Source organism: Gossypium hirsutum, chromosome A13, assembly GCF_007990345.1.
Source record: "Gossypium hirsutum isolate 1008001.06 chromosome A13, Gossypium_hirsutum_v2.1, whole genome shotgun sequence".
In the NCBI taxonomy this organism is placed as follows: Eukaryota; Viridiplantae; Streptophyta; class Magnoliopsida; order Malvales; family Malvaceae; genus Gossypium; species Gossypium hirsutum.
In genome coordinates this window covers 106,367,352-106,395,133 of record NC_053436.1, presented here as the reverse complement: position 1 = coordinate 106,395,133, position 27,782 = coordinate 106,367,352, and the positions used below count along the sequence as shown (strand labels likewise).

General features: G+C 35.7%; 2 protein-coding genes, 1 long non-coding RNA gene, 1 other non-coding gene and 1 pseudogene across 24 annotated transcripts; 2 read left to right on the top strand and 3 right to left on the bottom strand.

Annotated features, from left to right (window-relative positions):
* The first annotated feature begins 818 nt into the window (after window positions 1-818).
* Window positions 819-12,289, top strand: LOC107893402 (uncharacterized). Its single transcript, XR_005907872.1, has 22 exons — window positions 819-1,962; window positions 2,243-2,358; window positions 2,813-3,020; window positions 3,340-3,459; window positions 3,916-4,044; window positions 4,139-4,264; window positions 4,931-4,986; window positions 5,072-5,171; window positions 5,257-5,374; window positions 5,618-5,827; window positions 6,215-6,551; window positions 7,272-7,365; window positions 7,784-7,892; window positions 8,780-9,051; window positions 9,227-9,354; window positions 9,489-9,723; window positions 10,094-10,286; window positions 10,381-10,666; window positions 10,861-11,074; window positions 11,172-11,414; window positions 11,735-11,826; window positions 11,901-12,289. It is a non-coding gene; the product is annotated as an uncharacterized protein (transcript).
* A 668-nt stretch (window positions 12,290-12,957) lies between these two features.
* LOC107893404 (mitochondrial import inner membrane translocase subunit TIM17-2-like) lies at window positions 12,958-13,811 on the bottom strand (annotated as a pseudogene).
* A 1,732-nt stretch (window positions 13,812-15,543) lies between these two features.
* On the bottom strand, window positions 15,544-16,196 carry LOC121212563 (uncharacterized). Its single transcript, XR_005907871.1, has 3 exons — window positions 16,086-16,196; window positions 15,926-15,990; window positions 15,544-15,796 (listed from the first exon to the last, which is right to left on the bottom strand). It is a non-coding gene; the product is annotated as an uncharacterized lncRNA (long non-coding RNA).
* Window positions 16,197-18,279: 2,083 nt separating this feature from the next.
* Window positions 18,280-21,862, top strand: LOC107893407 (protein SAWADEE HOMEODOMAIN HOMOLOG 2). Of its 15 annotated transcripts, none has more exons than XM_016818386.2 (10): window positions 18,506-18,593; window positions 18,767-18,829; window positions 19,671-19,756; window positions 19,858-19,903; window positions 20,001-20,184; window positions 20,680-20,761; window positions 20,840-20,891; window positions 21,127-21,270; window positions 21,357-21,476; window positions 21,593-21,862. In XM_016818386.2, exons 2-10 carry the CDS (start codon window positions 18,773-18,775, stop codon window positions 21,632-21,634), a joined length of 813 nt encoding a protein of 270 aa, XP_016673875.1. In that variant the 5' UTR covers window positions 18,506-18,593; window positions 18,767-18,772; the 3' UTR covers window positions 21,635-21,862. The 15 variants fall into 15 exon arrangements, with proteins under 15 accessions (XP_016673878.1, XP_040941540.1, XP_040941542.1 ...); XM_041085611.1 differs by having other exon boundaries at window positions 18,507-18,593; window positions 20,046-20,184; window positions 21,600-21,862; XM_041085605.1 differs by having other exon boundaries at window positions 18,508-18,593; window positions 20,046-20,184.
* Window positions 21,742-27,782, bottom strand: LOC107893405 (casein kinase 1-like protein HD16). 7 transcript variants are annotated; one of them, XR_001682806.2, is made up of 20 exons: window positions 27,081-27,782; window positions 26,573-26,683; window positions 26,412-26,485; window positions 26,229-26,298; window positions 26,075-26,130; window positions 25,914-25,985; window positions 25,584-25,678; window positions 25,429-25,495; window positions 25,152-25,281; window positions 24,855-25,073; window positions 24,608-24,750; window positions 24,352-24,526; window positions 24,071-24,161; window positions 23,821-23,978; window positions 23,536-23,724; window positions 23,263-23,448; window positions 22,683-22,783; window positions 22,283-22,477; window positions 22,100-22,165; window positions 21,742-21,936 (listed from the first exon to the last, which is right to left on the bottom strand). XR_001682806.2 is itself a non-coding variant. In XM_016818384.2 (16 exons), the coding sequence occupies exons 1-16, from the start codon at window positions 27,165-27,167 to the stop codon at window positions 23,389-23,391; spliced, it is 1,797 nt and encodes a 598-aa protein (XP_016673873.1). In that variant the 5' UTR covers window positions 27,168-27,782; the 3' UTR covers window positions 22,803-23,388. The 7 variants fall into 7 exon arrangements, 2 of the variants coding, with proteins under 2 accessions (XP_016673873.1, XP_040941538.1); XR_001682807.2 differs by having other exon boundaries at window positions 22,283-22,370; XR_005907867.1 differs by having other exon boundaries at window positions 25,584-25,798; window positions 27,081-27,780.

Sequence of the window (27,782 nt, the reverse complement as noted above, 5' to 3'; positions counted from 1 at the left end):
TATTTTACATAATATATAAAACAAAAAAAAATCTATTTTTCACTCACTCACTTAAAAAGAATTTGTTAGGATAATTACCATCATCGACTCAAAATCTGAACGAATTTGAGTCGAATTCTAATGATCTTGTGGGCTAGGCTCACTCTCTTACGATGTTACTTATACATAAAATTATATAAATACTTGTTAAACTTAAAGTATAATATATATTTAAATACATGAAATTTAATTAACATATCACGTCAACAAATAGTACTCATATCATAGGGAGATAAAAGAAAGATACACAATAAGGTTACTTAATTCTTAATTTCTTATACATAATGTATTATTTAGTATATTTAGTGTAATAATAAAATGTGACCGTGAATTAAGGAAAATTATTTAAATTTGTTTAAAAATATAATAAGACATAATTTTGAAAAAAAGGATATCATTTTCAATTTAATAATATTTTAAAATTGACTCATTTAATAAATTAGCTAAATGCGATCCTTTTCATTATTCACACGTTCTACCTACCCTGCCCATAAGCTTCACTGCCAGTGCCAGACAATTAAGGTAAAACCTTTTCGAAATCTCCCCATTCTACGACGTCGTTAAGGTAGCTTAAACGCTCTTTTAACAAAAGGTTAAATAGAGCATTAACTGCTCATAAATGATCTAGAGCATCCAAGCCTAGCATAACCCGATTACAAGTCAATGTATGACTGGCTTCAAAAATGAAAAAGTTGCCAACCTAACCAATCAAGATTCAAAAACCAAAAAAAACCTACATAAGCGGTACCGTACTTGATTTTTTTCTTCTCATCTTCTTCTCCCCCAATAAAGCGGTTCCCATCCTTTTTACTTCCTCCCTGTGAACAGAGCAACTCATATTGTTAATTGTTATAATTATATATATATTTTTGCAGAGAGTTACACGGAAACCCAATTACTAGGGTTTTCAAATTCCTTTGTCTTTTTTCATAAGTGTCGCAAAAATATTTTTTTAGAATCATTGTGAAATTTGCTTGTTTTTAATGGTGTTTTCAATGGTTGTGGTGCTCGAATGTTTTCGAATCGACGAATTTACCTCCGAAACAAGATCTTAACCCTCCATTGTGATGACTTTCAGCAGCAGTGAATGGCTCGTTTTCATTCTCGGTTGCTTCATTTCTTCACCTTCTTCTTCTTCTTCTTCTGCACCACCTTCGTCATCTGTCTTTCGTCTTCTAACTTCGAATCGGATTTTTGGATAACCGATTCGGATTCGGAAGGTATTTTATTCCACCAAGACTACTCTCCTCCAGCACCTCCTCCACCGCCTCCTCACGCACCGTCAGTGTCTTGTACTGACGATCTCGGTGGGGTAGGTTCTCTCGATTCCACGTGTAAGATTGTGGCCGATTTGAACCTCACTCGTGACGTTTACATAGCGGGAAAGGGTAATTTTTACATACTCCCCGGAGTTCGATTCCATTGCCCCATTTTGGGCTGTTCCATAACCCTAAACATCAGCGGGAACTTTTCCTTAGGCGAAAATTCAACTATAGTTGCTAGTACTTTCGAGCTCGCGGCTTATAACGCTAGTTTTTTCAATGGCTCGGCCGTGAACACTACGGGATGGGCAGGGGACCCGCCGCCGCAGACGAGTGGGACACCTCAGGGTGTAGAGGGAGCGGGTGGAGGTCATGGGGGCCGAGGTGCGAGTTGTTTAGTGGAGGAAGGGAAGCTGCCTGAGGATGTATGGGGTGGAGATGCTTATTCGTGGTCATCATTGCAGAACCCTTCGAGTTATGGTAGTAAGGGAGGGTCAACGAGTAAGGAAGTGGATTACGGAGGAGGAGGTGGTGGCCGGGTAAGAATGGATATTAAAGAGTTTCTGGATGTGAATGGGAGCTTGTTGGCTGAGGGGGGTGATGGAGGGAGTAAAGGAGGTGGTGGTTCCGGTGGTTCCGTCTATATCAAAGCTCATAAAATGTAATGCTTCACTCTTGTTGCTTTGTTTCTTAAGAATTCTTTTTAGTGATGCTTTGGTTTATTTAGTTTCCATAGTTGTATGGTTATTTTGTGTTTGTTTGGTAAGTGGAAACGGGAATTTGGAAATAATGAGAACAAATGATTACCAAGTTGCAGAAAATTAGGTACGTAAGTGGCTGTTTATGTTGCTGTGCTGCTAACTATAATTTTGACAGTAAATCATATTTTGAAGTTAATTACTTGTTTTAAAGCATTGAATATGTGGTTCTGTGAAGAGCAGGACTGGAGGTGGCAGGATAAGTGCTAGCGGAGGTAATGGTTTTGCTGGTGGAGGTGGTGGAAGAGTTGCGGTTGATGTTTTCAGCAGGCATGATGAACCAACAATATATGTGCATGGTAAGATGCTTCTTGTTTTTGCCATTGTTCATTATGATGGATCAGAGGAAAAGGCTCAATATTTGTTAAGATTATTAAGAAATTAGAGCGTACTCTTGTTATATAACATCTTTTTGGGTACTTGATTACTTTCAACTTGCTAAAAGAATGGGCAATATATACATGAGTCACAACCAATGAGCAAAAAGATTGGCTAGGTTTTTTAAATGTGGTTTAAAGCAGTTTTTTAAATTGTTTTATGATTATAGTAATTTGGAATATTAGATGCCTTTTGATAGTGATATAAATGAATTGCTTTCATATCGTAAACTTTTGTTGGCTGACAAGCTTGGAAAAATACTTATCTTTGAGGCTTTGTGATTTCATTATTCAATATTTTGTATTTGTTCTTTTTTGCTCCCACTCAGTCCATTTATGGTGACTGCTTGGTAATTATTTAATAATTATCTTTCAGGAGGAATTAGCCGTGGCTGCTCTAAGAATGCTGGTGCTGCTGGAACCCTTTATGATGCTGTGCCTCGAAGTCTTAATGTTAACATTATAATTTGTCAACAGATACGGAAACGCTTCTTCTAGAGTTTCCTTATCAGCCACTTTGGACTAATGTCTATATTCGAAATTGTGCCAGGGCCAGTGTTCCATTGCTTTGGAGTCGTGTTCAGGTTTGAGAACTTCAGATCTTTTCGTAATGAGATTCTAAGTAATGTAGATATCCCCCAACACATGATTATTACTGGGTTTTAGTTCTCATTGCTTTGATTGTTTCAAAGTGTTTTTTCTTTGTTTTAATTTCCCCCTTTAGGCATCTGAGCTAATAGTAAGTTTACTTACCTCTATCTAATGAAATTTCTCTTTAAGGTCTTTTGGAGTTGCTGCCTCTCCTATCACCGCATTCCGCATTAATGTTTTATGATTGTGCTTGTAATATATAAAATTCAGTTCGGCAAAATGAATCTAATTCTTATTTTGATCCTTATACAGGTGCAAGGACAGATAAGTCTTCTATGTGGGGGGGTTCTGAGCTTTGGGCTAGCACATTATGCAACTTCAGAGTTTGAACTATTGGCAGAAGAACTGTTAATGAGTGATTCTGTAATCAAGGTAATGATACATCGTCTTATGAACTTGAATTTTTAAGTCTGTTATTCCTTTTCCTTTTAATCATTATGCGAGTCAATGTTCTCCATATTTACTATTCAGTTTTCTACTTTTCTTCTGACGTCTTATCATCATCATATTGCTCAGTTTTTAAAATGGTTTACCCAACCGAATACCCTTTTTGAAGTCGCTGATTTTGTTTTAGTTGAAGTTTTATCTATCTGTTGTATCATTGTGGATATTTATTTCCACTTCATTCGATGCATTTTTGTGTTCTTAACATGTCTTTGTAAGTTTTGAAATATCCTTAAGCAGCAGATCTAATGAGGGTATTATGTATCAGCTGTCTTAGCTTCCTTCTATTTATTTCTGCTTCAGCTGACTGTTTATTTCCTTTTTTCCTTCATATTTATAATATGCTTTTAATACTCTATGATCTCCCTGTTTAACCCATAACAGGTCTATGGGGCTTTACGCATGACTGTGAAAATATTCTTGATGTGGAATTCAAAAATGCTAATAGATGGTGGTGAAGATTCAACTGTTGCAACTTCATGGCTCGAGGCTAGTAATTTAGTCGTTCTCAAGGTGTTTAACCTGATACACCTTCGATATTTCTATTGCATTTTCTCGGGATGTAATGATGCTTGACAACTCTGTCCCCTCCCTTTTTCGTACCTAGGAATCATCAGTTATACAATCAAATGCAAACCTGGGAGTACATGGACAAGGTTTATTGAATTTATCTGGATCAGGAGATAAAATTCAGGCACAACGTTTGGTCCTATCCCTATTTTACAGCATTCACGTAAGTGATGATTTAATGTGGTAATTGGATTGGTTCTAGGTTCAGATTTTATGCATTTGGGTTGAAATATTTTGATTTATATGGTTAAAAGTAAATTAAGTTTGCCAAGAACATTCCGATCAGGAGGATAAGGTGTAGGAATGGTTAAGCGTTAATGGTTCGACAGTTATGGGTAATAAGGATTCTTTTCTAGTTCTCTAGTGGACTACCCATTAAGGTTTATTGCTCTTCCTAGCTTGCATTTTATTTGTGAACCATGGCTATCTTCAGTTGTTTTGAGGACAATGATTTCATTGTAATTCCACAGTATAAATTTATCTATTTATTTTATGGAACCCTTTTTCTGGATAGAAGCATGAGTTTGACTAGCCGACTGTTATCTTTCCATTGGAGGCTACAGCAATGTAAATTTGATGTCCTTTGTAATTCTCCTCCTTGATGCCGTATTCATTTTCATTCTGGTAAATTGGACTTCTTTCGCCATCATTGCATGAGTTAATCATCATAAGAGTTAAGTAGAAAGGTATGACATGCATTCATGACTGTGTGTGGTAACTTATGAATGCTAATCACCGGTTTTGACAAATTCTTTCTGCCAGATTTACATACATATGAATTGGTTGTGCCATATAATTAATAAATTAACTATATCTGTTTTGCATGAAGGTTGGACCTGGATCTGTTTTACGTGGTCCCCTAGAGGATGCATCATCTTATGCTATGTAAGTCTTTAGTTTGGTTGTATCTCTCTTGTGTTGAAGATTTCTACCCTTTTTATAATATATCATGTTACTCTCTGTTTGGCAGTACACCAAAGCTTTATTGTGAGCTCCAAGATTGCCCCATTGAACTACTTCATCCACCTGAAGATTGCAATGTGAATTCATCTCTGTCTTTTACTCTCCAGGTGTTTATCAATATAGTTGTGCATAGTGAACAGAGAAATATGCTTTATTTAGCTTATTTAACCGTTTTATTAGTTTGGTTTGTAGATATGCCGAGTTGAGGACATCACTGTCGAAGGTCTTATTAAGGGGTCTGTTGTTCATTTCCATCGGGCTAGAACGATATCCGTGCAGTCATCTGGAATAATCAGTGCTTCTGGGATGGGTAAGTTTCAATGTTGTGGTTTAGGTTATATTTTCTTCAATTTCTCTCTCTCTCTCTCTATACAACCTGTTGTGTACATGCAACCATACCTACACATACAAACATATCCATGCTCAGAAATCTTCTCCATCCATCATAAAGGTCTATTATAGCTTCTAATTATCTCTTATTTGCCTTGAAGAGAATTGAACAAAATACAACTGAACTTGTTATCCTGGGGGACTTGCCTTTGTTCTTGTACAGGATGCATAGGTGGTGTTGGCAAAGGGAACTTTTTAGACAATGGTATTGGCAGTGGTGGTGGCCATGGTGGTAAAGGAGGCCTTGGATGTTATAATGGTAGTTGTGTTGGGGGTGGTAATTCATATGGAAATTCCAAGTTGCCCTGTGAACTTGGTAGTGGAAGTGGAAATGAGAGCTCAGCTGATTCAATTGCAGGGGGTGGTATTATAGGTAAGGCTTTGGGGTCTTTTTTTTTTTTTCCAAGGGCATATATTTATCTCTCTTTTTTTTTTCACTGCAAGTCTTAGCAAGGGTAAGTTCAGTGCCATTTTTTACAATAGTGTTTGTTTCCTCTGAAATGGTTATGTAATCAGGTGAAATTTTGTTGATCATGTTAGGCTGCTAGAACTTTAGTGTCATTGTTTTAGCTTAAAATGTAAGTTAGTAATGTTAAAAGGTCTAACTAATTCTTTTATATGTGAAAAAAGGGGGGGGGGGGATCATGAGCCTTGTTTGAGTTGCTGTATTGTCTTAAACCCTTACTACTAAACATAGCCTTAGTGAATACTGCTGGTATTTATGTTTGCAAGTTTTTCATGAGATGTTATGTCTGAACAGTGATGGGTTCTGTGGAGCATCCATTATCAAGTTTGTCTGTTGAGGGTTCTGTGAGGGCTGATGGAGAAGGTTTTGCAGAAACTGTCTGGCAATATAAGAATTTTCTTTCTAATGTTTCAAGCATAGCTCCGGGGGGTGGCTCTGGTGGTACTGTACTTCTGTTTCTACATACAATGACTCTTGGTGAATCTGCCATTCTTTCAAGTGTAGGAGGATATGGTAGTCCCAAAGGGGGTGGTGGTGGAGGAGGTGGAAGGATTCATTTTCATTGGTCAAACATTCCCACTGGAGATGTGTACCAGCCTATTGCTAGAGTGAAGGGAAGCATCCATGCTAGGTTAGTTTCCAATGTAACTCTTTGTTCTAAATGATATTGTATGATAACTGCTATGAAACTTTCCCACCTAGGATATGGCACATCCTCTATCACAAAGCTTCTATCCTTTTTGTTTGTTTGAAGCCATTAGTCAATTTAGAAATTGATCACATAAGAAAAAGAATTTAGAAATTCATCAAAGCATGCTCTTTTTTTTAACTGTGACGTGTTAAGTCCCAAATATTATTGCATGGTGAATGTTTTATGGATATGTTAGAAACCTGATGGTTTTTTGCTTTTTGGTATCTGAGAATATTCTAAATTGAAGACTTAAACTGCGAATATTGTTTTATAAGGTTTGTTTTTGGGGCTTTTTTGGGTGGTGACTTAAATTGTTATTTTATAGTATGCTTAGATCTAATCTTGATGCTGTGATCACATGGTGAAGCATGTTAACTTTTTGAATTTACCTGGCACTTTGGTTGCATTAATGAGTAGTTGATACTTATATTATTTCATTGCTTTGAAGCACCTACCTGGAACTTTAAGCTGTGTGTACTATAGGTTATTTTTACAACCAATGCCATGATGCTTGCCAGAAGTGCTTTTTTGCTGTTTCATTTAATTAGGAACCGTGTCATTGCCTTGTAGTTTATGCTTGCGATTTAATTCTTGTCATGGATGCTTGTTTAAGGAGTATATCCTTTTGATATCCAAATGACTATTTGATAATTTTTGAAGGGGAGGATTAGGTAGAGATGAGAGTGGTTCTGGAGAAAATGGAACAGTGACTGGTAAAGCTTGTCCAAAAGGGCTGTATGGGACTTTTTGTGTGGTAAGTTGGCAATTTTGTTGCTTTCTAAAAAATTTCAGATTCTTATAGAATAAGGAATTTGGTAGTTGATGCTATACTTTTATATGAAGCACTTGGAAATTGAAAATTATACAATAACCAAATTAACATGAATTCTTCATGTAAATGCTTAACTGGCTTCAGTTTAAGGGGGAAAAATCTATCCAATCAAATGATGTGACTGAATTTACAGGGGCATTTTATATGAATGAACTTTTGGAGGAAGTAAATTTTGTTCTAATAGTTGAGTAAATTAACATAATGGTTGGAGAAGTCTGTCATTCATCTCTTTTTACTAGTTTGTAAGAATCCTTTTTCTTTATTCTTTTGAACCAATACAAATTGATTATTCACTTTCAGCTGCTACAGTTTGTTACCATTTCTTTTTTTTTTTTTCCAGGAATGTCCTGTTGGTACTTACAAGAATGTTAGTGGATCTGATAGTTCCCTCTGTCAACCTTGCCCTGCTTGGGAGCTTCCCCATCGTGCCATTTATATTGCTATTCGAGGTACACTCATTATTGACTAGATTATATCTTATATGAGATCTAAATGACATACTGCTCTTTTACTGCAGTTTATGGATTTTTTGTCATGAAGGATGGTGAGTTGAAGGCGGGGCTGGTAGGGCCTTGGCCCCACCTGAGTAAATGAAAACCCAATTAATATTAACTTTACAAAACTAAGAAAAAAAAGGTGAAGCTCTAGTTTGGTTCCCCAACCTATTTAGCTTCAGCAACCTCTTTCTAAATTTGTACATCAATATGATTAATTTTCTATCAATTTTAAATCTCATGTCATTATTAATTTGGTTCTCTCTAATTCTTTACTTAATTAAACACTATTATTAATTTAGAACTTTTTTTTGGTTCATCAAAATTTTTTTAATAATTAGGGGTAAGGGTTGGGGTTGTTAGGGATTGAACCCAAGCTCTCATGCCACACAACAAATGGTCTTGCCACTAGGCCGAGAGGATGTTGGCTATCAAGAAAAATATTGATATCAATTATGTGGTGACAGATAATATTTTCCTTTTATGGTAATAATAGAAAATTAATTAAATAAAGTTGCATCATTATAATCTTTATGCAGAAATTATTGTGTGGTAAATTTTTCTTTAGTTTTCTTTAAATCTTTGAATATTTAATGAAATGAACATTTATAAGTCAAAATGATTTATGTCGTATTTTCGTGAACGGTCACCGGAGTAACTTTTTTTACTTTTAAGTTGACCATGTTTGTATCCAACGATTCCTACAAAATAAAATATCTGGTTTTGCCTTTGTTGAAGGATATTTTTCTTGTGATTTCTTGTCCTGTTTAACATAAATTAATTTCAATTTTTTTCTTCATTTTGTAAATTTATATTGAAAACTTCCTCTCCTATCATCACAGGTGGTATTGCTGAAACCCCTTGTCCTTACAAATGCATTTCAGACAGATATCACATGCCACACTGTTATACAGCACTTGAAGAGTTAATATACACATTTGGGGGACCATGGTTATTTTGTCTTCTTCTTGTGGGTCTTCTCATCCTCTTAGCAGTCGTGCTAAGTGTTGCACGAATGAAATTTGTTGGAGTTGATGAATTACCAGGCCCAGCTCCCACGCAGCATGGCTCTCAAATAGATCATTCTTTTCCATTTCTGGAGTCATTAAATGAGGTCATATAAAATTTTTGTGTTGTTTCTTTTTATTATTTCATAGATTGTTGGTCATCTATGCTCTGATAATTTATATACGTTAAGATATCATTTTGCCCTGGCTGGGCTATCATTCCCTTCTTTTTCCCATAACCCCCTATGGCTTGACTTCAATTGTGCCATTTTGTTCTTTCAGGTATTGGAAACGAACAGAGTTGAGGAATCACAGAGTCATGTGCACAGAATGTATTTTATGGGTCCTAATACTTTCAGTGAACCTTGGCATCTGCCCCACACGCCTCCAGAAGAAATAAAAGAGATTGTGTGAGTACATGACTACCTTTTCTGTTGAATGCTTCTCATACAAAACTATGTAATCCCTAATTGTGCTGAGTACTGGACATCATTAACTTTAATCATTATTATTGCACATTGATTTGATGTGCTTAACCTGGCAGATATGAGGGTGCATACAACATGTTTGTGGATGAGATTAATGCAATAGCTGCTTACCAGTGGTGGGAAGGTGCAATTTACACAATTCTTTCTATTCTTGCATATCCCCTTGCTTGGTCATGGCAGCAATGGCGCCGAAGAATGAGATTGCAACGGTTACGTGAGTTCGTGCGATCAGAGTATGACCATGCTTGCTTACGTTCTTGCCGTTCACGGGCTCTCTATGAGGGGCTTAAGGTTTCTGTTTACTTCTAGCCTTGGTTTAATTTTGCTATAATGTTTTTATTTTACTTGATTTGCATTTAGTAGTTGGCTTTTGGGTCAATCTGAAAGTTATTTAAGCTAAAATTTTGCTTCTGCTTTGTACATGTCTTAGGATTGAGATATATTCCTTCATTTGTTGAGCTCTTTCTAGTTTAAACAAAAAAGTTGCTTTGAGTAGAAAGAGCTAAAAATCTAATGGGACATATGAAAGCAGGTCTTACACTTTAAACTTAGTTCTGTATGTACTGATTTGAATGGTTTTTTAAACTTTATACAATTGGTTTCCAAGCATAATTCTTGGATGTAGCTTCAAACTTCTAATTCTTATATTTGTTCACTGTAGGTATCTGCAACTTCTGATTTAATGCTTGCTTATATGGACTTCTTCCTTGGTGGAGATGAAAAGAGAACAGACCTTCCTCCTCGCCTCCCACAAAGGTTTCCTATGGTTATAATTTTTGGAGGTGACGGAAGTTATATGGCACCATTTTCCCTTCAAAATGATAACATTCTTACCAGTCTTATGAGTCAGGTCAGTTCTCATATTTTAACCATGTAATTGGTGAAAGCATGTGTTCATGTTCAAATTTCTGTTATAACAAACTCTTTTAATTGTTGTAACTCTTGTAGTTAGTGCCCCCACTACTTGGTATCGGCTGGTGGCTGGTTTGAATGCACAATTACGCTTGGTTCGTCGTGGACAGCTGAGAGTAACATTTCGACCTGTCCTGCGATGGCTTGAAACCCATGCTAATCCTGCTTTGAGAATCTATGGCGTATGCATTGGTCTTGCCTGGTTTCAGGCTGCACCTAACGGTTATCACCAGTATGGACTTTTGGTGTCTTCCGTTGAAGAGGAAAGCGAACCTGTATCCTCGGGAAATACCGATGGAGTCCAAACTGCACTACTTTCAAGGTAATACGCGTGTGACATGGGCATCAATATTTGTCCGAAACTTGGATATTTAGTTATATTGTGCTTTTATGATGGAAGAAATTCAAATTATTGAATGTTTTAAAGATCATACATGTTTGTGCATGCATATACTGGAATCATTTGATTCCTTAATTGTATAGAATTTAGCTTTGTTATTTTCTTGTTTGCTTCAGCGTGAGGACCACATACATGCAAAATCAATCTGGTCACCTAGGAGAAGATGTGCTTTTAACCCAAGGTCACGAAAGCAGTGATGGTTTTGCTAGGCGGAGGAGGAGTTACGGAAGGCTTATAGATACTAACAACTTACAAATGCTTGAAGAGAAGAGAGATATGTTTTACCTTCTCTCTTTCATAGTCCACAATACTAAACCCGTTGGTCACCAGGTAGCTCACATGAATTTAAGGGGTTATATTATTTCTTACTTGTAAATTGTCTACGGATTTAAATCTTTCACTTGACACCTTGTTTATGTGATTGCAGGATCTTGTTGGCTTGGTCATATCAATGCTACTTTTAGGAGATTTTAGCTTAGTGTTGCTCACGTTCCTTCTGTTGTATTCAATATCATTGTTGGATGTCTTTCTGGTGTTATTTATTTTACCTCTTGGCATTCTTCTTCCTTTTCCTGCTGGCATAAATGCTTTATTCAGTCATGGACCAAGGCGTTCTGCAGGTCTCGCACGTTTCTATGCTTTGTGGAACATAACATCCTTGGTTAATGTCGTAAGTTCCTCGAACTTTCAATCTATATTCACTCAATAAACATGCTTTTCTTCTGGAAAGTAAATAAGCATGGAGAAGGGTTGATAATGGTGGACGTGAATAGCATTGTTCTCCCCTCCCCTATCCCTGCGGTACTAAATTTGTATCTTCCATTGCCGCTTCTTGCCCTCCTGTCGAGGAGTATTTGATGGCAAGGCGATATAGTTTTTTACCTGTACAATTTCTCATCTTTTTACTTTGATATCCATTGATTCTTCTGTTTTCTCTTCTTTTTTTTTTTTGGATTCAATTATGTTAATCATCACCTCGGCTTTCAACAGGGTGTTGCATTTCTTTGTGGGTATATTCACTATAAGAGTCAGTCATCATCCAGTAAACAGATCCCGAACCTTCAGCCATGGAATATTAACATGTAAGTTGATGTTCTTAGGTACAAAGTAAACTTTATTGTAATACTATATAATCGGTCTGGTTTTGGATGTGCAGGGATGAAAGTGAATGGTGGATTTTTCCAGCTGGACTGGTTTTGTGTAAGCTTTTCCAATCACAACTCATAAACTGGCATGTTGCGAATCTAGAGATTCAAGACCGTTCATTGTATAGTAATGATTTTGACCTATTTTGGCAGTCATGAGACAACCCATGTCTAAAAAGAGATACAGACTTACACGTTAACAAGGGTTATTTTGTTCAGTTCTTTTTGCTGTCCTATTTTTGTATGTAGTTTGAGAGTAACAAGTAGAAATAGAAAACAAAGGAGAAAAAAAAAAGTTGAAAAGAAAATTATTAGAGTGAGAAGGGTCAGCATTCATTCATGTAAGTTTGTCAAGTTTTATTGTTTTTTGGAGTTGCAATGCAAATAACAAATTGGGATATTGCTGATATGTTTTAAAGAGAATTCATTTGTATATGTAATTTGGTTCTAAGTTAATTGTAGGGATTGAACTTTTCTTTGCTCTCTTTCATTTTTCCCGGGAAATTCATTTCATTCATAACAAAGAGAGATTACAAGGCTGGTGAAGGCAACATAATTGACAATAATCCATTAGAGCAGACTGGCTAATAATTACATGTTTTAAAGAGTAGTTGAAGTTTTTTGTTTACTCAGAAGACGTGCTTGAACTTGACATTTTGATTTTGCATATATTTCACATTACTTGATTGAATATCGTAATATTTTACTGCTTTTTGATACCTACTTGGGAATGTAATGATGTCAACATTTAACAGTAGAAGTAGAGCTGTAAGAGAGTTAAGATGATGAAAAGAAAATTCGAGAGAAGAGAATACAAGATAGTTGAAAGTGGGGTAATTGGCTTGGTCCTTATTCCTAGTTCTGGAAGCTTTTTAAGTTTTTTCTTATAAATTCTGTAAGTGTCGACTATAAATATATTATCTTCAATATGGATTGTTATATATAAAGTCTAACACACGAGGAGTGGGCTCACAAGGCAATATGAAATCAAAATTTAGTAAATAAATCGATATAAAATTATAAATAACATGTACGTTTATAAATAGGGGAAAAAGAGTAAATCACAAATAACTAAATATTGCTTTCAATATATTCCATAAAATGCAGGCTTTCAATTAGTTGAAAACACAATTTCAAATTGCTTAACATATGGCTTTATCTATCACTTCATTTGTATTCAAATGATGGCACCGCAGGAGCATCAAAGCTCTCCAAAACCTCCGTCTTACTTCCATTACCCGCTGCCGGTTCCTGCTTCTTTCCACCACCAAAAACTCCTCCGAACCATGAGGAGGAAGACTCTGGTGAACCCTGCATTGAACTGTCGATCAATGCAGGGGCTTGGTTCGGCAATTGCCCCATTGGAAATCCAGGCATACCGGCCACATTCGGTGCTGGTTCTTCGATCATAATTGGCATCTGTGGTTGACTCAGAAATTTATTCAACATGATCCCAGCACCTTCTATTAAAGCAAGCAATACCCCACCAACCAATGCCGATCTTGAAGCAGCACCGAGTCCTTGACGCATAGAAAGGAACCCTCCAGTGGCAGCACTGGCTATAATCGAGTTCCACAGATCTTCTTTCTGTCGAACATATACCATGGTGCAATCGAAGGTTGAAAACAGGCCACCCCAAACAGCAAAACTACCACCAACACGAGGGGCATTCATCCGCACTGCTTGAGTTCCTCCGATCAACCTAGAACCGCTAGGGGAGTTGTTAGTGGCTTTCAAGAAATGGAAGACAGGAACCTCCGACAGCACCCATACCGAAAGCACCACCAAGATCATCGAGGATCCGATCAGGGCATGGCTCTCGAGAAGTTTCTGGGGTCCCCATGGTTCACAAAGACAGTATCTTATTGCCTTTCCTATGAAAAACAGCCACTCAAGTTTCAAAATTCCCTGCAAAATGCACCCTTGAAGAGAAAAAATTAGGTCAAATTTCCAGAAACAAGAATTATTCTGAAATAAACTAAAAACTTAGGACTGACCAAACCAAAAAATTTCAACAGACCGTTAATCTAGTTTGATCGCAACAAATTAACGTTATTTGACCTAACATACCCACAAAAACCAAAGAAAAACATATGAACCTAACAAATGCAAATATTTCCAGGAGACAAATTTCCACATGTTTTTGACGCTAATTTTTCTTTTCTAAAGAAACCAGCTAATTGCAAGTTATATAAATAGAAAAAAAATTCAAAGAAAACGTTCATAAAAGCGATTCAGGCTAAAACCGTAACGAGAGCAAAATTAAACCCCAGGAAAAAAATAAAATCAATTTTCAGATGGTGAATAACCAGTGTCTACAAAACCCAGAAATCACTGAGGAAAAGAAAAGAAATAACTTTATCTTTTAGCAGACATGAAATTATCGAATACCTTTAAACAAAAAGGAAAACCTCGGTGGCGATCTGCGAGAAAACTAGAGGTCTGACTAGAAAAAGGAGGGGTTTATTTCATAAAATTTAGATTATTTATGAAACAAGTAGGAAAGAGTAAAACCCTAGAAAATAATTTTCATTTCGGCTTTGGGTTTTCTCTGTTTGTTTTCTATAAAATGGGCTCCATGAATTTAAGGCCTTCGCTCCTTATTAATGATTTTCATATATATATGGATTAATATACCATCTGGTACCTGATTTTCGTTTCAAAGTTTAATTTGATATCCAAGTTATTTTTTTCTAAATTAAGTAGCTTTATTTTATATCAAAAAGAGCATGGGTCAAACATTCGTAGGTATAGGTACTAATTTTAACAATGAAGCTAAACTCGCATACAAATGATATATTAACTCTATATATAACAAGATTTATTATTTGATATATTTACAGTAAAATTTTTATTTACAAGTGTGTTTTTTTATTAAAAGAAATTATTCCATACATGATTAGTCGAGTTTTAGGCTTAGAGTTGGAAGAATGACATGTAGGTGTAGGATATAGTAAAAGAATTCAAATACATAAAAATAAATACATTACAATGTCACCATCTCAATTCCAAAAACTCTACGCCACGAAAATGTTAAAGAATAATTACAAATTTAAATATTAATTAAGGGTATATAATGATTTTTTTCAAGTTTAACAAGTACAAATTCAAATATATGTCTGAGTAATCATAAAATGGAATCAAATCATTACAACACAAGTAAATTAAGAACTGATACAATTCAGATTAAAGCTAATAAACTGAATTTTTTAATCATGATGGGATTCAGAGACTTATACATATAATTACACGTGATAAATCTTAAATCTGAATACTCAAAATATCATCATATAGAAATAAATCATATTATATTGCATCTTAATTATATTTGGAAACGACGTCTCTAAGATATCATCGTTTTATGTACCATCAAGTTTTCATTTCCAAATATTGCAAAATAACTAGTTTTGGGATTGAAATAAAATGCAAATACATCATTTCCGACATATTCTATGAATTTTTGGGACCGAAATTAAATAGTATATTTTATGATAGTAAAAATGTAATTTTATCATTTTAATAGTCGATATCTTTTATAATTTTTAAACGATTAAATTAAATTTTTATCAGTTTTGAGAATAACAAAGTATAATTTTATCATTATTAATTTAAAATTTTATAAATCATAAAATACCTAAATAAAAATTTTTCCACTTTAGGACTGTCAGCCCCAGTATATCAACTCCTTCATAGCTCATAACTCAAAACAAATAATCCCAAATAATTCATCAACATTTCATGAAAGGATTACAAAATGACAGACTTGAAGAATTTTGTGCCACCAGAACTTCACTTCTCCACTTGAACATAACCAAAAAAAAAATTTCCCCATTTAACTGCAACTCTCATCCCTTTCAAATATGAACAGCAGGATTAAGTGATGTCTTTTCTTTCTCACTCTCACCAACTGAAAAAAAAAAGCAATAAAGTTTCCCCCAAATTTCTTTCAAAGTTGGCTAACATAAATACACAATTTTCAGTTCTTTAACTTTTAATGCCAAAAAGGAAAAAAAAAAAAAGAGAGTATATAACTTACTTTGTAGAGTTGAAAGTTCAGAACTTTTCAATGCATGAAGCCTCTTTGCAGTAGAAACAAACATGCTGCCAAAACAAGAACAGTTGTTATAAAATCTTGGGTCAAATGTATGCCACAGGTTTCATTTTTAAAGACCAATGATGGAGAAAATTTTGCTTACTGTCATGGAACATCTCCTTCATTATCGTCATAAACTAAAGTATATTCCCCATTTCTAGCTAATAAACTCTCAAATCTTGTTTCCATTTTGAGTTGCAGATGTATCTCTTTGAGCTTTTAGATAATATTATAATAAACCAGTCAAGTTAAGAAAATGTAAGAAAAAATAATTGAGGGTGTTTGTAAAAACAAACCTGCAAGTAGACCACTGAATAGTTTATCTATGGAAAATGAGAGTTCTTCATAGCTACCATAGGCATTGAGATTCACTTTCCTTCCAATAGGGATCCCTTCCATTTTGATCTAATTTACTAAGGGATTTTCTGGTTTTCCTCCATTTTCCTTTGATTTTGACAAGCTGTTGATTACAAGGTTTTTCCTGCATGACCTAATTGCAGGCCAACCAACAACCGGGGAACATGCAATTCTGCTCATTTTCAGACAGTTTTAAGATCAGGTAAGACGAATTAAAACATGAAATTTTTTTGCTGCAAATACTACAAGAACCAAGTATCATAAATTTAAAAAACATGACAACCTTTTATTTGAGGCATTGTCTCTGATTGGTGAGAATTCTCCTGGAGGACCAAGACTTAACTCCAACTTTCTGTCATGATTTATTACAAGACATTCTTTGTTCATAAGATTTAGATTCAGCAACTGAGGATATTCCTCCGTATCTGTTGCAGAAAGAAAACTATGTTTTGGTTCTTTTAGTTGAATGGAGGCAAGGGTGGGGATTAGAGGAAAAATACTAATTGCTGCTTGTATTATAGTTAAAGAACTTGAATTCCCGATTTTATATGAATTTTGCTGGTTACCAAGGAAAAGGACAACCATACACATGATACTCCAGTGTGTTCGATAAGGATATGTTCAAATTTTTTGGTATTTTTTGAAGGATTTGGGTCTGGTATAGTTGTGGTCCTTTTGACTTTCTTTCAACGTTACTCTTGAGACTAAGTAGAGCAGAAAAAGGAAACTGCCAAGAGAGATTTCATTACTCCCCACAACACTAGAAATGGAAAAGAGGACATTAGATGAGACAGGTAGCACAACATATCTAGGACCTAGGCTTGGCTAGGCACATGAACATAGCAAATGATGACATCATTTATCATTAGTATTTATACACTAAGGATATACTTATATCGCACATATACATTCTGTACAAAAAGAATTATCTAAATAAAGATTTATTATTTACTTGTCTAAATAAATATCTATTATTTACTTTCTCGAAAGTACAATCCTGAATAAATTTTATGAGAAAATACTCTTGATCTATCTCGGCATTTAATCAAATACCATATATATATTTAATAAATAAATTCATCTATTTGATGGATCTTGCACTTAACTTAATTATCCAAATTATAAAGAATTTATACCATAACAATGTAAGCTTAGCAAACTACTTATAATATCTGCAACTATAGTTAACTTTTCACTGTAATATAATGATGAACTCTTCCCATATTTCAAGAATAAAGGAAATATTTCAAACAAGTCTTGAATTGAGAACTAAAATTAATCTCCTTGATAGAAGCAATCACTATCATTATAAACGTTGACTCTTGAAGTCATGCTTTCTGCCATCCACGTTTCATGGATCGGTGGAGAAAGCCTACCTTTTCTTTTGATGGGGGTTTAGCATTTACAACAGTGAAGTTGTTTTATCAAGTTAATTACCAGTATATTGTACTATACATACACACTAAAGTGCAGATCATCATTATCATAGCAGAAGAATAAACCCTTATGCATTCACATATCATCCATCACCGCCTTTTTCACTTTTAGAGGAGTCCTTTTGGACTTTTTAAATTGGGATCTACTTGCATTATAAATGTGGTCACAATCTATTGCCATGAACAGCAGCCTTAATCTTCATTAGCCGTCACACCTTCTCAATTATATTATTATCTTAAAACATTTGAGTTATCAGTTTATCTATGTCTGCTACATTAGGCAGCCAACTCTGAGGCTGTCTTTTTACCTTCTCAATTATATCATTTACGAATGTTAATGAAACAAAAGCAAAAGTGAAGGCGAAAAAAGTTATCTTATTTAACATATTGAATCTTAACTCATTCATATAAATATTATTTATCAATGAAAAATATGTAATTTTAAATACGTTAAAACACATCATCTTACTATTTATGGATTGAAGTAGAAATCTGCGGATGCATTTCAAACAACCAAAGCCCAAGATTTCCAAATCCATAATCTTGAAAGGAGGGATTTATTTCCCCAGCAATTTTGTCAATCAGAGGCATGAACCGAATTCATGTCTTGTTCTAGATCACAGTCCATTAAAGTTTATAATTGGTAACCCAGGCCTGATCAAAAAGGCCCAAATGCTGAGAACTCCACCGATGGATATATATATGAATCACAACAATATTTTCTGTTTAGATGGGAATTTTTCATATGTTGAAATGGAAAATTGATATTTGAGCGAAGAATCTTTTCTGCAACTCTAGTTAGCAAAAAAGAAGAAAAGGTGAAAAACAATCATATAGAATTGAATCAAAAACTACAAAAAGGCGCTTAAACTGGCATTGGATATACTCTGTTTTTGAAACTTAAAGACTTTAGGGTTTTCAAAATTATATAAATTTAGGCATTCTTAATCTCCAGTTGTATGATCCCAGTTACCCCACTAACTGTTTCCAGTGTTTGATGGATCGTCTACGCCCAAGACAGAGGCCGGTCTTCTCTGGGTTTACAAAAGCTGAGGTAATAAAATTCTTTCGTTTCTTTTCAAATGGCATTTCTTTATCTGGGTATTTTATCAGCTTCTTAATTTCGTAACAAAAGTGCAGTTTTAGCTCTTACTTATGGTTCTTTTTAAAGGTTTTTTTTTTCACGTTGCTGTATTCATATGATATTATCAATATTGGTTTTCTTTATGAATGAATTGTTTTAGAAATTAGCTCCAAATCATGGTGTCTAGAATCTACAAGAAATGGTGATATGGAATTTTTACATACTTTCAGGTTTCTCAGCATGGGAACATGTGATATTATCATTAGTAGTTGTCTTTATGAATGAATAGTTTCAGAAATCCCGGTCCAAATTATGGTGTCTAAATTGCGGAACCAAAGGTGCCATGGAATTATTTCATATATTCAGATTTCTCAGTGTGGAAAGCTTCCTACATCTTAATGTTTCCTTTGTTCTTGCTTCTTACTATCTTGAATACATCGTTAATGTTATTCGTAATTCATTAGCATCGCGAAGTTACAGCAGTTGTCTAGTTTCTGTTTCACGTGTATGATAGTTTCGATTAATTGCCAGATGTTTTGCTTGGCATCTTTCTTGTTTTGATATAGTGGTAATGTACACATAGTTTTAAATTCGAATGTTGATGATTTGAACTGCTTGGTAATGTACACATGGTTTTAAATTCGAATGTTGATGATTTGAACTGTTTGCTATAAGCAGACCAATGCAACCATTGTACTGAGTTTCTGTATAGCTCTTAGATGCCTCATGTAGCTTGTTTCTGAAAAGCTATTATGCTTTGATGGGATCATGAAACAGATATTTTTCCATTTTGTTACCTCCTTATGCACAGATTGAAAAAATGGAGAAATTGTTCATGGAATCAAGAGAGCTGCTGCAGAGTAAAGAGTTTTGTCAAAAACTTGCAAGAAATTTTAGGTTAGTTGAATTTCATGTATCTCTTCTTAGACCAACCCCCCCCCCCTTTTTATTTTAACCATATGAATTAGATGGCACTTAGATGCATGTTGTCTTTGTAGTTCATCCTCAGGTCGTGCTGGTAAGCCCATCGTTAAATGGAACGAGGTCATTCTTTACTCTCTTTCTTTCATTTTCTGCATTAGTTTTCTTATTATTTCTCCTATTTTCGTTCGATTTTGCTTATGTTGTTTTTATTTAACAGTTTAGGAACTCTCCTATTATCCCTAGTCCAATAATTGTTTCTCAGGTACAAAACTGGTTCACAACTAGGCAGCAAGAAAGCGAAGTGAAAGTTCCTTCCGTGACCAATACATACAAAGATGAGTCCAGACTCCCTCAAACTTGCCTTCTAAATGATGGAGATCAAAGTTGTCAGATTCTTAAAGGTGTGTCTCTTTTCAAGAGTTTGAAAAAAAAAAAAGAAATGTTCAATTTGCTACTTACTTTAGTGCAGTGACCTGATTCAGAAATATAAAAGCTCTATAAGCATTGAGGATCCCCTGACTTTGTATTTGTATGTAATGTTAGATATAAGCTAAAAGTTCGCCTGGCGTTAAAATTTGCTTTTTGATTGGCCTTGCCTGTGTAACAATAAATCATAAAATGGCATCTTTGTCTGTCTTCGAGCAACATGACAAGGAATCGGGCTTCCTTTTTACTTGTAGAGTAGAACTTCTACCAGTATACATTTGTTTGCTGATGCTCTTTTTTACTCTTATATTCTAGACTGTAGAAATCTCACACGCGTTTCTTGGTCATCTTTGCTTTTGCTTTGTGATCTAGAAATAAAAAGCCAATTATAACTTTTATTACTCAGCTGAAGCATCATATTTCTGGAAAAGCATGTGTCCGGACGCCAATTTTTTTTTTCTGCTTTCTAGGTTTGGTTGCAAAAGTGGGAGAAAAGGTTTTGGATCTATCAGAACTAGAATTTGAGGCAAAGTCATCAACAGATGGAGCATGGTAAACACGAGTATAAATACTCAATAGCATAACTTAGGCTTTCTATTATGCATAATAACATGCATTTGTTATGTGCAGGTATGATGTTGATATGTTTCTGTCTCACCGAGTTACTAGTTCCGGTGAAACTGTAAGTATCTGGATCATATTATTCTGATCACTGCCTAGACTGATGCTCATCCTGAGCTAACATTAAACTGTTCTTTGTTGCTATCGATCATATTGCAAGTGAGATTGATTCAGAATTTACATGTAGGCAGTTTGCACCAAAGCTAGATCTTAGAGTTCTTAAAAAGGAGTTTATTGTAGTGATTCTGAGTGTTTTACTTTACAAGTTATTTGATAAGATGTATTGTTTCCTAAAGGAAGTTTGTGTTAGATTTGTCGGATTTGGAGCTGAGGAGGATGAATGGGTTAACGTAAAAAAGGCAGTACGAGGACTATCCATCCCATTTGAACATTCCGAATGTTGTAAGGTGATGGTTGGAGGTCTTGTATTATGCTTGCAGGTGACTATATAAACTCCACTCATTGTCCTTAATAATCCTCTTAACTCTTTTGTTACTTAATTTGCAATTTCTGGCTCAATATTCAGGAGAGAAGAGACCAATCAATCCACTACGATGCTCATGTCTTGGAGATAGAACGGAAAACTCATGACATAAGAGGTTGCAGGTGTCTGTTTTTTATCCGATATGATCACGACTGCTCTGAGGCAAGCATTGTTATCTTGCTTTTAACTCTTAGATTATAAACCATTGTAGGAACATCAGACCATGGTGCCATTTGAAGCTTTCAGCACTGATCTTTCTACTTTTCACCTTTTGCTAGGAGACAGTTCGCTTGAGGAGACTCTGTCGAGTTCTAGGCTGATAATTCAGATAGCTTGCACCATGCTTGCTTTTGAATCATCCAGTTTCAATTTTGCACTTGTATGGGTGCGTGATTTTCTGAAGGAAGGAAGGAATTACAAGCACCTCTTTTCAAGTCAAAATTTGTTCTTAATAAAATAACAGTAGATTTCTAGTCAAAAACACAATATTCCACAAAAGGATCATTCGGCTTATTGCCAGTCATAACAGGATTTCTTTTTTCTGTTTCTTTTTGTTGGAAAATCATTGTCATCTTCTCAAGCAACTCATTTCGCTTACCTCAATATGCTATATGGTCCCAGCCTGTTAAAAACAATTCTGAGATCAGTATTCAAGTTCATATGCAAGAAAAAAAGTTGCAAATTCCAAGCCTCTAAGCAATTGACCTAGGGAAGTGAGGTGCCATGAAAGGTAAAAAGTGGCTTGTGCAAATTGCTGGAGAAGGCGAAAGGCATACGGTGCTTACCCCTTTTAACGGACATGAAAAACAGATTGTTTAAACATTCAAGGAGGAATTAACCTGAAGCTGTACCTGAAAATATATTGCAGATAGAAATAACACTTGATATGCACAAAAACCAGAGTCAAGGAATGCAACTAGTCTTAAACCAAAAATTATGCATCAAGTTGACAACTGAAAGTTCCTTACCAAATCAACTGTTGGCTGGTCTCTGTAATCAGTAGCAGTTCCTTACAAGAGGGCATCAGCTGCATTTCTCGGGCATGGAGCTTGACCTCTGCTAATAATAAAAAAAGCACCTCACACGCTCACAATTTTGAGCCTTGGACTAATCAATGCATAACATTCAAGTCTAAATTCCAGAGTACAGCTTTATGAACTAAACTGCACATTGCATTATCAGACTACATCAGCAAACAGTTCCAAATTTACCACAACATTGGATACAAAGGCTAGTAGGGTACTAGATACTGGTACATTAAAATATCAAAATGCAACCCCTCTACCATACACCTAGTCAAAACAAAAGCATGGGATCCCCACTTATGAAGAAAAGAAATAATGGAATGAAAACATCCAAGAAAAGTACTTCGAAATATGGAGCGTTTGGCAAATGGATGGATCCAATTCTAGGCGCTTGTTTGCTCCAACCATCCACAAGAAATTCAATAGAATCATGAGCTGCGTATCCTGAATTAGATTTTAGAGAAACGAGAATATAAGGTTCATCTATAGCACAAGTGATGTGATATCCCATTACATACTGTTGCTTCAAAATATACAAAATAAGTAACATTTTTCTCTTCTTTAGGATCAAATCAGACATCCATGAAAAGGGTAAAAGATCATAATGATCTTCTAGTCCAGAAAACAAGGCTAGACACTAGACATAATACAGATCATATGACCCAAAGCACTTAAAGAGTCCAGCATAAAATCGCCATTGATATTTCCTCAAACACCCATCAACAATTAGAACTTAACCTGTGCACTAGCCTTCAACCAAGAAATTATGATTTCAAAACTATACAAATAAGAACATATGTTGCACCGAATGGGACAAAAGATCAGAAATTAGCTCACAGAGATTCTGACTTGATTGAATGACAGTGCACAGGTTTTTAAATAGATGCCACACGATCATGGCAAAGAAGTAGAATTGTGCATACATCAACTCCCAAATGCTGTGATCAATCAATCTTGACTAAATAGCTTAGTTCTCTAAAAGTGAAGCGGTAGATCTGTCCCTTGTTGCGCAAACAAAAAGAGTGGCATCTGAACAAAACTTTGCCGGGTCATGAAACAGTTCGACCATAACAAACTGATGCAATATAGAGATTCTTCGCCCATTTCTCCTGGAGGAAAAAAAACTATGTAAACATCTACACTTCTAGGGGGGAAAAAGGGAAGAAATAAGCAAGTAATTGAAGTTGAATAAATACCTTTACATGAGTGCTAGGAAAAGCAGAAGTTCGAAGGGTCTCCTGAGTTTCATCTGCAGGTTTTCTTCTAGGAACGCTGAGAACAAAAGCAGCTTGATCCCAAGTTGCAGCAGTTGAAGTGATGCGATAGCCACCATCCCACCTCCTGTGAATACCTTCACTAGGATAGAGAAAATCTAACTCTACAACCTGCAAGTGCACCAAGGGTATTGCTAGGGTGTAAGCTTTTTCATTTCATGACAATTGAGTGCCATTGAACAGTTAATGTTGAAATCAAATAAAAACCTGGTCAGAAAACGGAGCACCACGTGACATGACAATTGCCCATCTGCTTCCAGCAGTGGCCATGGCAGTCACATAAAAACCCTCCCTCCATTTTTTGTTGATCCACTTAAAGGGAAATGAATCACTGACTTTGTAGGATTGCTGTAAATACTGGGTCCCTACATTCAATACGGCAAATGAAATAAGATAAGACTGTATAAATATAAAAAATGAAATTTCTTCTAGATACTTAAGGGATAGCTAAACTAACCCTTAGACATTACAACTAATGAACTCCCATTATTTGCTCCTGCAATAGCACTGATGTAGTAATTCTTTTCCCATTGCTCCATAATCCATTCCTTCAGGAAGTAAAAAAGAAAAAAAGTGTAGATTAATACTTGAGCCAGACCACAAATTATGAGCTATTTACAACAATGTTGGGCATATATAACTAGGCGCAAATATCAAATTAGCAAACAACCAACATGAAATGTATTATAGCAGACATGCAATGGACAAAGCCTCAAAATCAAAAGGAATCCAATCAACCTTGTGTAGAAAGTATGGTGAGAGTTGATAAACTTGAGCAGTGAAGCCGGTGCCAGCATCCATAATAAGAGCCCATAGGTTTGAACAAGAGGCCACACTGCTGATAAATAATCCATCTTCATTACCTTTCTCGATATGTTGGGGAAGCCTCACATCTGCCACATTGTAATGATATCTACAATAGGAGATAAAAACCATCAACATCTTTTCTTGGTCATGAACTTGAAAAGCTTGATGGTAAGTTTAAGATAGACACCTTTGCTTCATGGGCCTACGAGCATTGTACACACTAATCCATTGTGTTGCAGGCATTCCCATTCGAACCTTCTTCTTTGGCTGCTCATCCTCTTCCTCCTCCATCGTTAACCTTCCTCTCTTTTGTCCTACTTGATATATAAGCTTCAAGACAACAAAAATATATATGTCAAATGAATTCCAAAGAAGAAAAATATACTCTTCCTCTCGATATATTAAATAATGTAGAAACAAGAAGCAAAAAGTACCTTCTGAGCACCATCAGTATTTATTGGTCTAATATCTGGATTTGGACCAACAATCCCGTCAAAAAGAGAGATATATCTTGCATAATTCGGCTCCTCATCAAATTTCAAATTCACCACATACTCAACAAACTGTCTGAAAGGCAAAGGGCAAAAGCAACACAAAGTTTCTGGGGAAGTTGCCATCTTCTTCTTACAAACAAGAAAGCCTTTGTTTTCACCCTAAAATAACATTTGGATCAGAAAGATAATAGATCATAAATACAAACATACAGAAATTTATATTAAGGAAATGCAAACCTGATATCCTTGCCAAGGTAAACGACCACGGAGGAGAAAAATAAGTGTGTAGGCCAGAGACTCCAGATCATCTCTCCTGCTACCAGTTCTACCGAGATGAGCATGCACGCTAGCATAGCGTACAGTTCCCCTGCGGTATAGGAATAATTAATAACAGATACACATAACCTTAAAAATAGAAAAGGCAAAAGAATCCCCAAGATAATGAGATTGATAAGAAAATCTAATTTCTGCACCACAGAGGATCAGAAAAGAATGCAAAGGTAATGAATATCACCTGAAAACATCTGGACGTTGATCGTACTCAACATGTTGACCACTTGAACTATCTCGCCACCTGGTTGCTGTCAAGCCAAAACAGAGACAAAACTATTAAAAATTATTTCAATATGCATATAAAATATATCTTAAAATAAGGAAACTTCAGCTTACCTAATCCTAGGTCAACAAGAAAAAGTTTTTTCTCATCCGGAGTTCCTGGAGTACCAAGCAAGAAATTCTCAGGTTTCACATCTCCATGAACATATCTGCAACATATAGAAGCATCAATGTTAAAGGGCAAAATGTGTTCTAATGACAAAAAAAACACTTGTATAGCAGGAAGAATCACAACCCTTTCCACCCAAAAGCAATGATGGACGCCCCAACTAATTGATAGATTACAAAATATTTATCAGTCCAAGTGCATCAACTTTCTTAACAACACTTAGGTACCAAAGAAAAGCATCTCATAGGCAAAATAAATAAATAAAGAAGCATCACCCTCTGGAGTGCATCTTCTCCAAGATTGAGATGGCCTCAATGGCTATACATGCAACCATTTCAATGGACATCCTGAAATTGAAAATATAAAGCCATCATTAAAAAGCCAATCTGAGGATAAATTAAGTAAAATCCACCATGTAAATTCACAAAGAACATACGTGTGAGAGTTATTATTCCAAACATCCCATAAACTAGGTCCAAGCATATCCATAACCTGTTAAAAACATTCCAATAAACATCTCAGAGTCAAACTCCAAAACCCAATACATGAGTTTCACAAAACTTAGAGACTGCATTAAAGCAAATGCGTACCATAACATAGTAGTCACTTTGCCGGCCCTTATAATGAACTCGAGGGACACCATGGCTACCACCAAGTGCACTGCACAAAAAGCAATGAAAGCCGTAGTTAAAACCTCAAATGACATTACGGCCTACTTAATGAGCCTATGAACAAATATAACTATTCATAAAATGAAATCATAGGAATCTCACTTGTAAACTTGCCACTCATATGGTGGCCCATAATTACATCCTTTGCTGCTTCTGTGTTCAAATTTTAAAGCTACCTACAATTCAAACATAACACATTTAGCACATTGCAGAAGTGAACCAATAGTGTATGCAATAGAATCCACTATAAAAAAATGTGGAACCTCTAAAGCTCCAGGACCAGCTCCAATTCGTCGACCAACATATACTTGTCCAAAGCCTCCTTTCCCCAATTTTCTTTCTATTCTATACATTGGGGAACCGCCTACCTGAACCTGTTACAACAAAAAGAAAGAGTAAGAATCCTTACTTCAGAGGTCAAATTAACATAATGAAATAAAAATTGGAAAACATCAGTTTCAACATTATGTGGTCTTTCTTCATATTGCTACTTGCGTTCAATGAAACCTAATACTAGGACCAATTCTACAAAAGCCAAAACTTGTTTTAAAATGCTATTGTGAAGGAAGTTCGTAGCGGAAAACCATACAATAGTCTAAAGAACCCAAAACCAAAAAGGCACTAAAAGCAAAAACTCAGAGAGACAATAAATAAGTCTCCCTAAGTAAAACTTTCCTTCTATGGATTCCTTAATTGAAAATTTTAACATGTATACACACATACATATAACTAAAAGCAAGAATATTTTTAATTCGAAAAAATAAAGACTACCTTCTCGGGAAGCGGAGCGGTGCTTCCTTCATCTTCTGCCCCGGGGCCCTTATCACCGCTACGGCCGCCGCTATCGAACTCGTCCATCTTTTTTCACGGCAACCTCTTCTCCGAAAACCCTAAGCTCTTTAATATCCTCGTCTTCCTTCCTTCCTTGCAAACGGCAGCGTTTCAAAACCAGCACCACTCACGATATTATTGTGTTCGTTATCTTTGTCGTTGAACTTGTTACCATCAACGGCAGCAAGGAACGCGTCTTTTGGTTTCCTATTCTGTGCGGTTCTCCACCGGCGTGTGCGAACAGTACACTTGATGGAATCAGGTCGGGGGAGTCTACCAGTCGGGTTTGCGTTAATGGATGCCCGATTTCTGCGAGCCTGGCTATGCAGCTCTGGCATCGCAAGTGTTACCTTCGTCCGTGAAGGAAGATAGCGTGGTGAAAATCCATGAATATTCTTGAATCATCGGCTGATATATTCGATCTCTGGCTTTGAGTGATAGGGCTAAACCGCCAAAAAAAAAAGAAGACAGATTAGATGAAGAAAATTTGGGAAATTTTATAGAGGAAGTGATGAAATTAGGGTTTGGCGTGTGGGAAATTTGGAGATCTGTGGAGGGAAATGAAAATATGGGTATTTTCCTTTATTTTACAAAGCAATGCTCCATTGATTTTCTTTCTATTTTGTTTTCCTAATCAAAACG

Bases quoted from the DNA above. Each gene is read 5' to 3' on its own strand.
- LOC107893407 (XM_016818385.2), top strand. From the start codon at position 18,773: ATGGATCGTCTACGCCCAAGACAGAGGCCGGTCTTCTCTGGGTTTACA. The intron at 19,904-20,000 runs GTCATTCTTTAC...TTTATTTAACAG, and splicing joins CCATCGTTAAATGGAACGAG to TTTAGGAACTCTCCTATTAT. The intron at 21,477-21,592 runs GCAAGCATTGTT...ACCTTTTGCTAG, and splicing joins ATGATCACGACTGCTCTGAG to GAGACAGTTCGCTTGAGGAG.
- LOC107893405 (XM_041085604.1), bottom strand. From the start codon at position 27,167: ATGGACGAGTTCGATAGCGGCGGCCGTAGCGGTGATAAGGGCCCCGGG. The intron at 25,799-25,913 runs GTGATGCTTCTT...TCTATCAATTAG, and splicing joins GAGAAGATGCACTCCAGAGG to TTGGGGCGTCCATCATTGCT. The intron at 23,979-24,070 runs GTTAGTTTAGCT...TATTGAATGTAG, and splicing joins ATTAGTTGTAATGTCTAAGG to GGACCCAGTATTTACAGCAA.